Source organism: Tinamus guttatus, unplaced genomic scaffold, assembly GCF_059628265.1.
Source record: "Tinamus guttatus ecotype Peru unplaced genomic scaffold, ASM5962826v1 Tinamus_guttatus_pri_ptg000509l, whole genome shotgun sequence".
In the NCBI taxonomy this organism is placed as follows: Eukaryota; Metazoa; Chordata; class Aves; order Tinamiformes; family Tinamidae; genus Tinamus; species Tinamus guttatus.
Genome location: NW_028289043.1, coordinates 2,464,527 through 2,480,233, shown reverse-complemented (window position 1 = coordinate 2,480,233; position 15,707 = coordinate 2,464,527). Strand labels below are relative to the sequence as shown.

At 44.5% G+C, this 15,707-nt stretch overlaps 2 protein-coding genes across 3 annotated transcripts; one reads left to right on the top strand and one right to left on the bottom strand.

The window, feature by feature from the left end:
- The first annotated feature begins 1,538 nt into the window (after positions 1-1,538).
- Positions 1,539-11,423, top strand: LOC148592833 (uncharacterized). The gene is made up of 10 exons (XM_088533571.1): positions 1,539-1,716; positions 2,512-2,727; positions 5,287-5,353; positions 7,111-7,273; positions 8,235-8,272; positions 8,358-8,442; positions 9,155-9,248; positions 9,816-9,895; positions 11,108-11,237; positions 11,362-11,423. The coding sequence occupies exons 1-10, from the start codon at positions 1,539-1,541 to the stop codon at positions 11,421-11,423; spliced, it is 1,113 nt and encodes a 370-aa protein (XP_088389697.1).
- Positions 11,424-12,877: 1,454 nt separating this feature from the next.
- Positions 12,878-15,367, bottom strand: GATAD1 (GATA zinc finger domain containing 1). 2 transcript variants are annotated; one of them, XM_088533577.1, is made up of 5 exons: positions 15,176-15,367; positions 14,937-15,062; positions 14,698-14,757; positions 13,866-14,049; positions 12,878-13,226 (listed from the first exon to the last, which is right to left on the bottom strand). In XM_088533577.1, the coding sequence occupies exons 1-5, from the start codon at positions 15,365-15,367 to the stop codon at positions 13,036-13,038; spliced, it is 753 nt and encodes a 250-aa protein (XP_088389703.1). In that variant the 3' UTR covers positions 12,878-13,035. The 2 variants fall into 2 exon arrangements, with proteins under 2 accessions (XP_088389703.1, XP_088389704.1); XM_088533578.1 differs by having other exon boundaries at positions 14,937-15,056.
- Between the last annotated feature and the right edge of the window lie 340 nt (positions 15,368-15,707).

The window sequence follows — 15,707 nt, the reverse complement described above, 5'->3', positions numbered from 1 at the left end:
ATCAAAGAAAGCTAGCAAACTACAAGTTCAAACAAAAAAAAACAAGGTGTTTCCCCTCCTCCCCCTACAACATACTGTGCAGTTTAGCTGGGGAATTCTCTGCTCCAAGATATTTTAGCTTGCATAGGTCCAAACAGGTTCAAGCATGCATCTCTGAACTGTAAGTTCAGAAAATGAATCTATGTTTCAGAGAATAAATCTGTTTTTAACCACTATTGCAGATAGGTTAATCAATGTTATGTAAACAGTTATGTTAACTCTTATGTTAATCAATCTGAAAGTCTGCTTCCGAGTGTTAGGAAGTAAAACTATGCTGAGTTTTGTAACAGAAATATTAAGACTGCTATGAAGGAAAGGGCTTGTGTGTGTGTGTGTTTGTGTGTGTGCAAGCACTAGAAGAAGGTTAAAGGAAAGGCCTGTATAGATAAAGAAGGACAATCTGCTCCCAGTCATCCAGGGAATGGGGGCAACCCCAGAAGGCCTGCTGCCTGATAAGACCACAGCACAGATATCTCCTTAATGGAAGATGGCAAAGCCAGCAAACCACACGGGACATTCCCTCTTCTGCGACTGCAGCAGGAAGATAATCGCAACGGAAGAGTCTTAAAGCACATAAGAGACCAGGACTCAGTAGTCAGTGCCCCTTGTCTTCTGTGCTGTACACAAGGGACCCTGGCCAGGGCACGGGCACATGCTGTTAGAAAAGGGCCAGTTTGGCTTGAGAGCTTACAGATGAAGGACATTGCATTATAACTGCCCATAATCACCCCACAGACCTTTTCATCCCACAGACCTTCTACAAATATGTTGATTTCCCAGCCATACCACTTCTGCTGATCTCACCAAAGGAATCATTGAGCTGGATCCTGGATCTCCAGACTTTGTACAGGGTGGTGGTAGGTACGACTCGCTTGCTTTCAGTTTCAGTCTTGCTCAAGCTGCAGCACGTACGACTTCTTGGAAAAAGGGACATTTGGTGGGAAAATCTTCTGTCTTACATAGCGGCAATCTATTCCTAATCAATTTAGAAGAAAAAAAGACATAAGGAAGGTGGGAGAGTGAAGGAGAAGGCTGTTCAGTCTCCACTTCTCAGTGGAGAAGCCCAGGAAAAGGGTGTCTCTCCTATTGATACCTCTGGCTGGCTTTGTCTCACACCTCAAGGACTGCCCACCTTGGTTATAAGGAAGGGATTAACAAAAGGTAAGTTTCTGAGTGCGCTTTAATAGCTGCAGTTTGTCTATAACTGTTGCTGCTCTACTGAACTTTATCGACTTTCAAGCATGTACGTCATTATGTTAGATTTTACAGCTAGCTTATCCATCATGTGCATCAAATAAGTAGGTGACTGCAGATCCCTGGGCTCTCCCCGATAAAGACCTCGGTTTTTGAGAAGGACTACAGAGGTTTCCTTTGGACATTCATTTTGCTGCAGTAAGATTCTTGCTCTGGAGCGAAGAGCCTCTCATTGATTTCTTTGTGATGTTTTGGAAGGTGAAGGATACCTGGACAAAAGAAGCCAGCACAGAACTAACACTACTATGCAGAAAACATGTTTTCAGTCAAAGAAAACCATCCAGGAGGAAAAATTCATCAAAAGAGTAGGGAGGGAACCTCTCCTCACATACTGCCTACGTATGTTGGAAGCAAAAGAGAGCGGTCCTGGAAGCGGGCAGAGCAGCATCGCCATGGCACAATGCAAGGACTCCTTGATGAAAGGTAATAGGAAAATGCTGTGTGTGGACTCCCACGGCGTGGGAAATGCATCTTCTGGAGAAAGCCAGGCCGATGAACAGGGCACAACAGGGTGTTTTATTGTTGGTGGACTGCTGAAATTTGAGAGTTTGAGAGACAAGAAGTTCCCAAATCCTGCTTACGTTTCAGATGTCACAAGCTGCCTTATGCTGTGATGTTATTAAGATATAGGATCTGACCAGAAAGTAAATGATTGTTAAGATCTCTATTACGGATCCTCTGTAGCTTGGAGAGAATTTTCAGACTATGACCTCCTGAAGACAAACAGAAAACTTGCCATTGATATCACCTAGAGAAGAATGCGTGTTAAGACAAAAAAAAAAGTGCTTTGTTTTGAGTCTGGGCCTGTTAAGAGATCCAATTTATAGCAAGGCTCAAAAGATTACACTGGTATGTGTAATCACTGAGGTGATGTTCTTCAGCAACGTAGCAGGAACTGGGACCACCCCACAGATTGTGAGTGGGGTGGCAAGCAGGAACTGCTGGAAGGAGCTTTGCACCTGAAGAAAACCTCAAACATAGTGTTTGACCACTTCCTGAGAGAAGAGCGATACTCTTCCCATGTTCTCCCTGAAGGAAAGGTTTTACAAGGTTTGGATGGAGCAATTGCAGTAGGTAAGGACGCAGAAACTTGGGTGAGCTTTTCTGAGTCAGTTACAGGGTCAGCAGCCAGGCCAGTATATTTGGGGCTTTTTCAGATAGACACCACCTTCCTATCCACCCATCAATTCCAGTTGTAATTATTTTTTCCCTAAACAGACATCCGATACCTTGAGGATTTCATGAAGATGCATGAACCTCCACATGCTGTTGTTGCCCGTGAAGAAGTTGTTATTGTCAATGAAAGCATTACTGTTTGCAAACGCAGGCCGCTAAAGAGATATAAACTCTCTGAAACAGTAGACCAAATGCGAGAACACAGAATGTCTGAATCTTCTGTGCGTGAACCAAACTATATGTATCATCTTGCTGAAGGTAAGTGTGACTGTGTGAGTTTGTGAAAAGAGAGAAAGGGAGAAGCACCAGTACAATACTCTGCTGTTGACCATTGTGGGCTTCTGTACAGGATTGTCTTTATTGTTCACAGTGTAGTTCTAAAAGCATTTGGGCTCTGAGAGCATGTTAATTTTCCAGGTGTTCATGTACATATGGTGTATGCTGCGCGTGCGGTGGTGGCTCTTGCTTGCAGAGTTCTGGTCAATGCTGTGCAGCCAGCAGGTACACTGCTAGTCTCTTCAGCCAAACTTTGGCTGGAAGGGGACCAAATGCATCAAATGCAAAATCATTGCTAGTTTTGGAAGTTTTAGCTGGAACAACACCTTCCCCTTATTGTCATCCTTTGAGTATACGCTAGATATACCCTTGGGTTGTGTTTCCAACCTGAAGATTCCCAAGATCTGAAATTCAGTCTTCTCTCTGTTTTACCTTGCATTTGCTCTAACCTGCCTATGCAAATTAATCTCATTTAACAACAGGAAGGAAAATATAATTTATAAGTGCTCCTAACTCTTTTCACGTGCAAGTTGTTGCACTGAAGACCTTGCTCAGGCTAGAGCTGTGGAAGTATATTTGCCAAACAGACCTGTGCTCCCAGTTCAGTGAGTGCATGCCTGATCAGGAGTCACACAGGTGTCTAGTTTGAGTTACTTTCATGGTTTTAGAGAGAAAGATTCACTTAGCTAAGAGAGGTACCAGTTCTGTCTGAATGGTAATAGCTAAAAACTATACTTGATTTGTGTAGGTTTCTTATTGCATAAGGTATTAAAAGAGATGAAACCACAGTACTATGTCTATTTCTACATTTGTTCTCACTCTCGTAAGACCATTTAAGGCCTTCGTTAATGATTATGCGCAATATAGCAGCAACCACAATAAAAGTGATCTTTGTTCCTTATGTAATGTGTATTGTAAATATAAGGACTAAAATATGCACTAACTCAAGCATGAGGCACAGATACTCACCTCCTGATTTATCACAGAAGGGTTGAGGTTGGAAGGGACCTCTAGAGGTCATCTAGTCCAACCCCCTGCTCCAGCAGAGACACCTAGAGGGACACCTCATGGTTATCTTGTTGTCAATCAGGACTCCCAAGTCCCTCTCTGCAGAGCTGCTTTCCAACAGGCCAAGCCCTAATCTTGAGGGGTTATTCCTTTCCAGGTGCAGAACCCCGCACTTGTCCTTGTTGAACCCCGTAAGGTTCCTCTCTGCCCAATTCTCCAACCTGTCTAGGTCCCTCAATGGCAGCACAGCCCTCCGGAGTGTCGGCCACTCCTCCCAGTTTGGTATCATCCACAAACTTGCTGAGGGTGCCCTCTGTGCCCTCGTCCAAGTCATTTATGAACATGTTGAGCAGTACCAGGCCCAGTACTGACCCCTGTGGGACACCAGTGGCCACAGGCCTCCAACCAGACTCCGTCCCATTTACCACAACCCTCTGGGCTTTGCCATCCAGCCAGTTCTCAATCCACCTCACTGTCTGCTCATCTAACCCACACTTCCTGAGCTTCCCCACGAAGAGAGTGTGTTGAAAGCCTTGCTGAAGTCAAGGTAGACAACATCCATGGCTTTCCCATCATCCATCCAGACAGTCATCCCATCGTAGAAGGCTGTCAGGTTCGTCAGACGCAACTTCCCCTTGGTGAATCCATGCTGACTACTTCTGATCACCTTCTTTTCCTTGACATGCTTAAAGACGGTCTCTAGGATGAGCTGCTCCATCACCTTTCCAGGGATGGACGTGAGGCTGACCGGTTTGTAGTTTCCTGGCTCCTTCCTCTTGCCTTTTTGGAAGACTGGAGTGACTTTCTTCCAGTCTTCTCGTACCTCCCCCGCTCTCCATGACCTCTCAAAGATCATGGAGAGCGCCTGAGCAATGACCCCTCCCGGTTCCCTTAGCACTCTTGGGTGCATCCCATCTGGGCCCATAGATGTATGGGTGTCCAGTTTGTCTAAATAATCCCTAACGCAGTCCTCCTTGACCAGCAGAAAGTCCTCCTCTCTCTTGGTTCTCTGTCTTGTCTCTGGGCTCTGGAGTTCATGGAGACTAACCTTAGCAGCAAAGACAGAAGCAAAGAAGGCATTTAGTAACTCTGCCTTCTCTGCATTCTCCATCACCAAGGCACCCTACCCATTCAGCAGTAGACCAGTGTTTTCCCTAGTCTTCCTCTTGCTGCTGATGTATTTATAGAAGCCCTTCCTGTTGTCCCTGACATCTCTTGCTATCTCTTATAGCTATCTATCTCTTGCTATTTGTGAGCACATTGAGTGTTCGTCAGGGTGAGCTATTTGTCGATAGCAGAAGCCATGCTCTACAACCACACTATGTTCTGTATGTTGTATGTGCAACTACTGAATGAGAAATCTACCCACAGTTGGCATCTTTTGGTGTCAATGTGTCTTTTTCCTTAGTGGACTGTCCTTTAGAGAGAGAGACATTTCACCCCTTCAGCATTCATTCTCAGCACCAGGTGATTTTATGCACGAGTCTTATTATTAGTGTTGATGAAATAACATTGTCTACACTCTCTCTTCAGGTTTTGACAGGAAAGTGTATCGCATTACTGCATTTCATCTAGCTCTGTCACTGGGAGTTGTGCTCTGGTAAGTTGAAGTGCCTACTCAATCACTCATTGAACAGTGCCTCTTAGTAGCATTAATTTAGCGTCCTGGCTGCCTGAGGACTGCAATGTGTTTTCCCCTTACACAGTCATGAGGGAAAGGAAAGAAAGGGCTTTGAGCTCTTCATTATTCTGCAGTTGTGGCAGAGCACACTACTGTGTTCGCACCACAGCGGCATTTGTCCGATCTGTGTTCTCAGAGGTTCTCAGAGGTTCTCAGAGGTTCGTGGCCCTGGAGTCATTTTTCCTTTGTAGCTAAAAGACTGGAAGACTGCGATCCAGGAGCACATAGCTAACAGTTGAAAAAAATAGGGAAGATGAGGAGCTGCATGAAGTGCACAGGACAGGCTGCCTGTCCTCATCCATAGTGTGTGTACAGCTAGCAGGGAACAGCCATTTTTCAGCAATGTAAGGGAAATGAGACTGCTTGCCAAATATTTTGAGGGCATTAAATGGGCATTTTAAATGAGGAGGGGCTAAACTCTGCCTGAACTTTTTGATGTTTAGCACAATGGCTCCAGATAGCATCAAAGGTCATCACCAGCACAGATTTTTTAATCTAGGCATCATAAATCCCATGCTCGATTAAAAAAAAAAAAAAAAAGTTATTGTCCGTCACTGTTATTTGTCTGTTGGTCTTCATCATTCCTCTTTAGGAGAGCATTTGGCGTTTGAGGGGCATTCAAAGAAATCTCAGGCAAACTATAGCAAGCATAGTGGGAGGCGGGGGGGGCAGTTTTTGTTCATTTAAATTCTGGCAATGCTGTTGGGGTCAGGAGTCATGCTGAGAAGCATATATTTATGTGTATTTATATGTAAGATGCTGTAACTGCAGCTTTGTCCTTCTCTAGGACCAGATTTTTCTGGAAGCCTCGGGACTATTTGTGGATTTTTCTTCCACCCATGTAAGTACCTAGAAAGGACACAGCAGACTACTAGTTCAGATAAATGATCTGAACCAAGAGCTAATTAACAGAACTTGGTACCTTTTCCAGAGTGGATCAGGTCAGTATTTTACTCCCTCAGGGTTCCACACGCTCAGTTAGCTCTCACTCTAGCATTTGGTAGAGTTGAATGTAAGAGAAAAATAAACCTAAATAACTGCTGGAGGGGGAAAAGGAGAAGTGGGAAAAGTAAAAGTTGCTCTTCTTAAGGCAGGATCTGTTACCTGTGTCCTGTTCTGCAATGAGTTCGCATCCCACCTGCCCTCGGCTGCCCGTGCTGGGCCATGTGGCTCTGATTGATAGCAGTGCTAAGCTATTGGAAGGAGACGCAGGAGTACAGAAGCAGAAACAGAAAATCTTTGTTAGAATGTAAAACCCAAAGATATGCTGGCATGCTGCTTGTCAGAAATCTCAGAGGCATAAACAGCATCTTCAGCATCTTCTGGGAAAGCTGGCCCTACGTTTCCACTCGTCGCTTTTCTCTTTGGTCCAGCCTTCTGCTACAGATCTTCTAGTCTTTTTAACCATCTTCACTCAGGCAGATTGAAACTAAAAAAGCTGTTTAGTTCACACCAAAATATGTTCTTAATGCACCTACAAATATATGATAGATGTCTAAGAACATATAACCTTTGTTTATTTACATGATTTAGCACATATTTTTCAAGTCATTTCTCTATTTTGGCTAGTACTTCTTTGTATAACCAAGACTCTACTTTTATAACATGAAAATATGTTGAACAAATAATTGAATATTCAGTAGACATATGAAATTTCAATATTTTCCTTTGAATAGTAAAACATTTTATTATATGTTATATTTACTTATATTATCAATCACTACAAGTGTTTTTTTTTTCTTTCTTTCTTTTTCACATGGGACAAGTATTGCTATTCTTAGCCTGCTTGCAATTTTCAACAAGACTATTTTGGATAATGCTGCTTACACCTTCCTGGGGGTGAGTATATTGTTGAATTCCATTATTTTTACCTTTTCAAACTCCTGAATATTATTATTTAATCACTATTTTATTTTATTCTTCTATCTTACTATAATATTATTCCTCTTAAATAGACACAAAAGTAAACCTTCACCTCAGTCAAAGATTGGTTCTAAAAAGAATGTGTGCATTACATCTTGGAAACTTTTATGTTGTGCAAGGCAAATGTATTGAATAATACTGATTTCCTACAATTAGAAAAAAGGGTATTTTCTTGCTACAGGCAGATGGATGTTCTGTATATTGCTCAGTATATCAGCAACTTCAAGTCTTAACTTCATGTTCCAACTTTAGAACTGCTTAAGAAAAAAGTGTGTTGACTGGTCACTGTGCTGAATCCCAAGCAATATGTCTAGTAGTAATATATCCATTCAAAGTACTACAGTGATGCAAAATGAAACCTGCCTAGATTTTGGCGTGGGAGAGTAGCGGTGTACAAAGGGGAAAAGAGAGTGTCATACGTGGTGAACTCAGGTCTTCCAAGTGCAGACCATCAAATCTGGCCCCTGTGGCCCCCTATGACAGCCCTTCCATTGCTGAATCCATTTTCTAAGAAGTCCTGTATTTTCCTAAAACAAGAAGTCCTCAGAAATTTCTCTCAGACATCTCCTTCTTCCAGCAGTGTCTATAAGAAGCTCCCTGGCAAATCATTCATTATTCCTTGGCTACTGTTTGATATTCTGAATGTGAAGAAATGGGACGAGGGAATTGTTCACATACATATAAAGTTATCGTGATTTAGTAAGACAGTAACTAGGGATCTAAGCTGTTTATGGACCTTGTCATCAGAGTTCTTGCTATTTTGAAGCATTTTTAGCACATTCCAGTATAATCAAAAACAAAAGTAAGAATATTTAATAATTACTAAGGGAGGTTGTTCTACAACACGCTAAAAAAAATCATCTTTTTGTCTTTTTAGACAGTAGCTGGCAGCATAGTACTTGGAATTATTTCAGAGTAAGTTTCTTTTAAGTATTTTTATTTCATTGTCTTCCATTCTCCTTGAGCACTTTGCAATAATAAACTGTATCTTATGTCTTAGTTTCCATGATGGGACTTTCATTGCAGTTGGAGGAGTAACTGCATTTTTAACCCTGCTACTGATTGTACTTGCTGCGATGTCAAAAGTAAGTACCATTAATGGACTATTGAATAACAAATAATCTGTATTTTCATGATTCGAATGACATTTTAAAATCTGTTTATCCTTCTGAGTCACTCAATGTCTCGCCATCATGTCTGCCAGTTTTGTTTGCATCATCAAGACTAAGAACACTCATAGTTTTTTAAAAAGAAAGGAAAATGTAAAAGCTGAGAGCAGTCAGACCTAAGAACTGTGGTGCTAGTGAAGAGATCCTGCTCTCCTGCACGTGTCTGTAGCAGCTCCATTTTTCTCTGCACAGATGTGCTATACTAAGGGTGACGGAATCCAGATGTGTGTAGGTGGAGGTTGCCTGCTGGGACTCGTGAACGCATTAGCTTTTAGCTATTCTTCCCTTAGAGCATCACTCAGAAATGTTGAAGAGTATCAAAAGGACAGCAGTGGCAGCAGCTGAGAGTCAGTTGAGGAAGCCAACACAGACAGACCCTTGATAGAGTTGGAAATCAAGTGAACCTGTTTTAGGGAATCATTCAGTTTATTAGCAGACCAGAAGAGGGAGCAGAAGATTGAATTGGCTATAGTAATCTCAGGATTTACCGTTCCTCTATATCATTATTGTTACTTTCTTAATCAGTAACCCTAGTAACATGTAGGTTTTGGTTTTCTTTTGTTTTGAATTCAAAGATGTTTTGGCCGTTGGCAACTAAAGACACTCTTATTGTGCTTGCTGTCCTCAGAGAACCTGGACAAGCATGAGCCTGTCAGTCGGATCAAGCAACCTGCTGGTTATGGGAGCGCTTTTTCATGCCCTATTAAGTTCCTCTGTAAGTAGTTCACTTGATGTGCACTTATAAGATGCACTGCTGGGTGCTAGCTTATAATCACTGTAGCAGTTTTGGGTAGTATCAGTATCTTCTTATTATACTGTAGTAAATGATACAAAAATTTTTAAATGCAGAAATTCTTTATTAGGGTTCTTTTCTGTATTAAGGAAAGTGGCAAAAAATGTTTAGATGGAACGTTTTGTGTTTAATCAGTCTGATTATACTTAATCACTTTTCAAAGTGATTGTTTCCTATTTCATGCCTAGTACATATAGCCATATGTTTAAATAGGTTTCTGAAGTTCCTGTGGGTTGTCCCACTAGAAAACTGTTGAGTTTTACACCTTTCCAATCTGAGTAATTACCTACCATGGTTAGAACCAGAACCCAGGTGGACTAACATTTGTTTTAGACTACTAACTACCAGAGTATTTTACTGCATTGTTTGGTAGTCTTATCTTTATTGCATCTTTTCTTAACCCGACCAGATTATGCACTTCTTAGATTTACTGCTGCTATTGATTTATATACAGTGAGGGATGCCATTTTTATGGATTCTAGCCTGTATTTCATAGTGGCTATGATCATAAATTGTTTTTTCTTACAGGTGTTTACAGCTGTATATGCTGCATTTGGAACTCTGTTCTTTGCTACTGTAAGTAGAACATTTCTACGGCACACACTTTTGTTTCTTTCCTAAGAGCAAAACATTGCTCCAATGGTACTCTGGCTATCACTTTTTTCAACTTTTAAACTTTATGTCTAATGTGAGGTTCCTCGACCCCACATTCAGACATCCAGCTCAGCATGACCTGTTGTTTGACATGGGAAGATGCTGAAATCTTTGCATCTGCAAAATCGGCCACTTAGACCTGTTCTGTAGAAGGGCAAACCTCTCCTCCCTGGAATTTTTCAATACAGAATTTGGTGAAGCAAATAACAAGGTGTTCTTCTTAATCTGCCAAAGCAGGTAGATATCTTGCTTTACTACTAAATTTTTAGTTATTTGCTACTAAAATTATTAGCTATTTCTGACCATTAACAGTTGTTTCCAAACTGTGTGTATCTCACTGCTGATAGTAAGATGCCATGAAAATTAGAAAATTAGATACACGGGCTGCTCCTTTGGTGGCAGTGAGAGGGGAAGGTGTGTGTCTAACCCTGTGAGAACTGTGAAGGGCCACAGAGACTGCAGGTATGAAGCACCCTGTGGCCTCCAAGGAAGGCAATGGAGCAGCACGGGCAGCCTTCCAGCTGGGTAGACGTCTTAGAAGGTTGCAAGTTCTTCATCATCATCCTATTCATGTCACTCATAGGCAAGGAGCTGCATCAGAAAATAACAGATTGTGAGTAGGGACCATTAATGAAACGACTGAGGCAAGAAAGAAAAATAGCACTTGAAAAATAGCACAAATGGAGAAATCTGAACCTCCTTACAGCGGCCCATCTGTCACTGCTTCCGTCATGCTCAGGTCTGCTCGTAGAGTTACCATCTCCTCCAGTAGCATCATTTTGTTTTCTCCTCTTAACAGTCTCTCTCTGTCACTACCATTTGTTGGTTGTGATCAACTGTCTAACAGCAATTTTGCAGTCGAGAACTCCACAACTAACTATTGCCCCTGCTGCAGCACCGTTATGACTTTGGCCTTGTCATTAATAGGGAATTTCAGTCATTCTGTGAAACAGAAACTTCCAGCTGCAAATCATACCTAGAAATTCCTTTAAATTGTCCCTTTTATTGAACATTTATCCCTAAGTAAGGGTAAATAGCAAGGACTTAAAATTTGGTATAAATTGTAGAAACCCAAAAGGCAAAAATGAACATTCTTTCTGCTTTTTTCACTTTTTTCTCTCCTCTCCCTACAAGGATCTGATGCAGACAGTAGCTGAGCTTAAAAGACAGCCCACCAAAGATCCTTCCTCCGCGATCACTAGGACAGCGTGGACACTTTACATAGACATCGCTATGTTGTTCTTCTTTACCTTGCTGTTGGTGGGTAACACACCTTTCCACTCTCTTCTTTCATTCATCTCCTAAAGGAGGGTATGTGTCAGCTCGGACTAACCACAGTCTGTCAGGGAGATTTCAGAATGCCTTTTTGTGTACTAATCTTCTCACAGACAAAGTCGTATCTCGGGAAATTGCTGAAACAGGTGTTAAAAGGACAGTAGGAGGAAGTTGAGTGCAGCGTAATATACTGTGCTAATCTATAAAATGATGCTGATGAGATGGTTTCACCCTCACGAATGAATGAACAAATGAATGATGGCCCATTTCAAATCTGCAAGTCAAGATGAGGAATAGTGAGAGGAGCCCACGTGAGCAGCTTGCAGCCTGCACAGAGAAGACACAAAGCTTCTGAGGGGGGACACTCTGGTCACTGTCATGCAGAGCTCTCCGTGCTGTTGACCGTTAACACCGGGGCAACTTTTACAGCCTTTCACACCAAGCTGATGCTAAGGCTGATCTGTGGGTTTTGGACGCTACAGTCACATAAGTCAAAAATAGCTATAATAGGAACTACACAGTTTCTAAACAATTAAATACCTTTATATAAACTCTGGTATTTTTCCAGTTTAGCTATTTAAATTTTCATTCATATACTGAGAGTAGCCAAGTAAAAGATTAGCCTTTCTCCTTCTTTAAAAACTGCCTGATGATTTTGCTTTTTACCCTCATTAACTGCAAAGACTGAAATTAAAATAATTGAACTCAAATTTAAGAGACCAAGCTAATGCAACTAGTAACAACATTGGACTCAAATCAGCCAGCACTGGCCTGCTCTGGAAATAAGATAAAATTCTGCTAGGCGGAGGGCAGGATCGTGAAGTCAGAAACACGAGTTCCTTTACCTGTATCCAGCTTAGCAAGAAGTGTATCCCCACGTGGAGACCAAGTTCAGCAGAAAGCTACACGGGTCCACACTTCTTAGGTTCGGCCAAACGAGCCTCCTTTAAAAGAGGAAACGGCCTCAAGTTGCGCCAGGAGAGGATCAGGTTAGACGATAGGGAGAATTTCTACCCGGAAAGAGTGGTGAAGCACTGGGACAGGCTGCCCAGGGAAGCGCTGGAGTCCCCGTCCCTGGCAGTGCTCAAGGACCGTGCAGACCAGGCGCTCGGGGACACGGGTTAGCAGGGGTGATGTCGAAGGGCTTAGGGTTGGACTTGATGTTCTCGAGGGTCTTTCCCAACCACAGTGATTCTGTGGCAATCAGACAGACTGCAGCTGTACCGCACACACTGCCGGGAAAGCGGATTGTACTTAAAAGAACAACCGAAAGGAGATCCCTTCTCCCTAATGCAACAGGAAACTGCTATCGGCATCACTGATCAAGTTTAGACCCTCAAAGTGTTTATTTGAAAGCAATCCTAGGTTACTAAGTAATTTTTAAGAAACAAACAGAAATTTCACTCACAGTTAACTATGTTAAAAAAAGTGTATAAAGTGCTGGATGATTCAAAGTATGGATTGTAACTCAAGTTTCTGGAAATAAATTAGAATATAACAACACTAAAGGCAACTGTAAGTCATTCATTTGCACACTGACTTGGAGGATGGCATGAAATTTGTACCTTTTTTTCCCCAAACTGGGCAATATCAGCTGAAGAATGGAACATGGAAAAGACGCGTCAAATAAAAAGAGAACTTCCACTTTAGAGATCATATAAAACTTTAAACAAGTACCACAATCCATGAAGTAACCTGAATATCTTACATTTTTTAATTTCTTGTACGGAGTTTTCAGACCTGAGAATGTACCCATAGTAGGTCCAGAGCATTCCTTTAAAAAAAAATTATAAATTATTGGTAACAGTTTCTTTAATGGAGATTGCTGGAGTAGGTCCCACATGAGTCCATATATAACCTTTCTCTGGTCTTGTAGGAACAGTAGGGAAGGGAGATGATCGAGACTTGAAATATTCTGAAGGTGCATGACAAACAAATTCTAAATATTCCATTTTCCTTGGGAGATCTTCTTCTGGTCCTAGGAAGAAACAAATATAATCCCTCATGTCAAAATTTTAAGGCTTAAAACTGAAGCAACACCCCAAATCCCTTGCAGAATATCCCATTTCAGTCAATAACATGGTCAACGAAGTAGCCTCAAATACTACGTAAGAAACCTCTATATTTCTTCTCGGTAGGATTTCCCTTTCTTTTTGAAGGCCTTCCCATCAAAAGGATTTTCCTCCAATATTACTAATTTTATAATCAGTTGCAGAGCATTTTGTATGCTAGTGCTTATGCCCTATCCATTCCAAATGCCCAGGATAAAGTCCATCTAACTCAGATCCCTTTAAAAGAAACAGCTTTTCTAGTATATCAGGTTTATACTGCAATAACTTGTACTCTAGCTGTAGAGAAATAATTTGATCCTCAAAGTTGCAAGAATGTAAGTGTGCTTGTGAGCACACGTAAGTAAATAATCCCACTCACTGCAGCAGTACCATTACACACACATATACATATGTATATATATATGTATAAATGTTTACAGGATTAGAGTCTAAAATGTGGCAATTATAAAATGATTCTGACAAAAAAAGTTAATTTAAAAATTGCAGCTCCGCTTGCAGCAGCTGAGGCATGCAGAAGCGGCAGCAGACGATGGCTGCTGGATTACCTATGATATAGGATGCAGCATCAAAGCAATCTTTGGGGCTGGCTTGCGTTGGGATGAGCCAGGTCAGCGCGGCGCTCTTTTCGCAGTACTGGTCCTGAATAAAGCCCCGGATCTGAGCATAGTATGTTCTTCCGTCCTGCTCATCAACCACCGAGACGACGTCTCCAATTTGATAGTACACGCCCTGGAAGATGTACAAAGAAGAAATAAAACAGCCTGGGTTTAGAAGCCTCACGCTAACTCTGGTCCAGGAGCATCTTAAATTATCTCAAGCTCTCTCCTGTCAGGAGAGCGGCCTGATGCTGTCTAAGCATGGCAGTAAGTTGAGGGTGCAGGAAAAGCAGCTTTCTGCTCATGACATGTCCCCCTGTGGAGACAATCGAGCCCCAAAACACAGACCCGTGTCCTGCTAGTGCCAAAGCTCAACTGTTCTACGCAGGGCTCTGTAACGCGCACGCGGCTGCGCAGGACAGCGTTGGTTCACGTTATAACAGTGTCACACAGCCTTTGCACAGCCCGGGCCAGAGTTTGACAGGAATCATTCGGCAGGGTTTTGAAGCATGAAGCAACCCACTGCTTCCTACTTGAGCAAGTGGAGGTTTTGAAAATCCTGATGGCAACAGGGTGCGAGATGCATCTTGCTCTGAGGAGGAACAAGAGGGACAGGGCCAACTCCTGCAATGCGCTCCTTGCCAGTGCAGCGCGGTGCAAAGCGCAGCAGAGCGCTACACCTACTGCTAGGGAAGGAACGACAGTTTCTGTAAGCAGTTCCCGGTTGGCAAAAGTAACTTTTGAGGCGGGAATCAGCCAGCGGCCCCGCGGGCGCCGTTACCTTGTAGAAGATGGACTCTGCTGTGATGATGGTGGACACGGACTCGGGGGCCTTGATGGGCTGCGGGAAGACGGGAGAAACGTCGCTCAACGCAGGCACCGCCACCCAAATCCCTTTGTTTTCGCCTCCAGAAAGCGCGGCAGGATCTTCCCGGAAAACCACGGAAGAGGAAACGCGCGTTGCGCCCCGGCGGCTCCGCTCCCCCCCGCCAAGCTTTGCCCCCGCCGCCGCCTCCTTACGTTTTTCAGCTTAAAAATGTGCCTCCTGCCCTTGCCCTTGGTGGAGACCTTCTTCTCCGCGGCGGGCGCCGACTTGTACTTGGTGTTGCGCAGCCGGGCCGAGCGCCGGTGGATCTCCTGCTTGCTCTGCGGGGCAGAGGCGGAGGCGGCGGTGGCGCCGGGGCCGCAGCAGCGCCCGGGGCAGCCCCGCCGCCGCCGCCCCCGGCCCCGGCCCCGCTCCGGCGCGGCGGCCGCCTCACCTGCTTCCCGCCGCCGCCGCCGCCGTTGCTGTGCGGCGCGGCGGCCGACGTGGTGGCGAAGGCGGCGGGCGGCGGCGGCGCGGAGCGCGCCGTGCAGTTGTTGCACAGGATCTCGCCCTGGCCGCCCTTCTTCCACATGGAGGACGAGGTGCTGCGGCACACGCTGCACGTGGGCTTCAGCCCCAGCGGCATCCTGCGGGCCGCACGCCGGCCTGGCCGGCTCGGGGCACGGCGGAACGCGGCGCCGCGGCCGCCCGCGGCCTCCTCCCGCCGCCGGCGGATGTCGCAGCGCGGCGGCGGCGGCAGGAGCGGCCCGAACCGGCCCGGCCCGGCCCGCGGGGCGCTGCCCTCTGCTGGCGGCGCCCGCGCGGCGCCGCGGGGCGGTGCCGGGGCTGCCCGGGCCGGCCCCGCTCCCGCTCCCGCCGCCCGCCCGCCCGCGGCTCCCGCTCCCGCCGCCCGGCCCGGCGCGGCCGCCGCTTCCTGCCGCTCCCCTGGGAGAGCCTGCGAGCACGGCCAGTTTCGAATAGGTGTC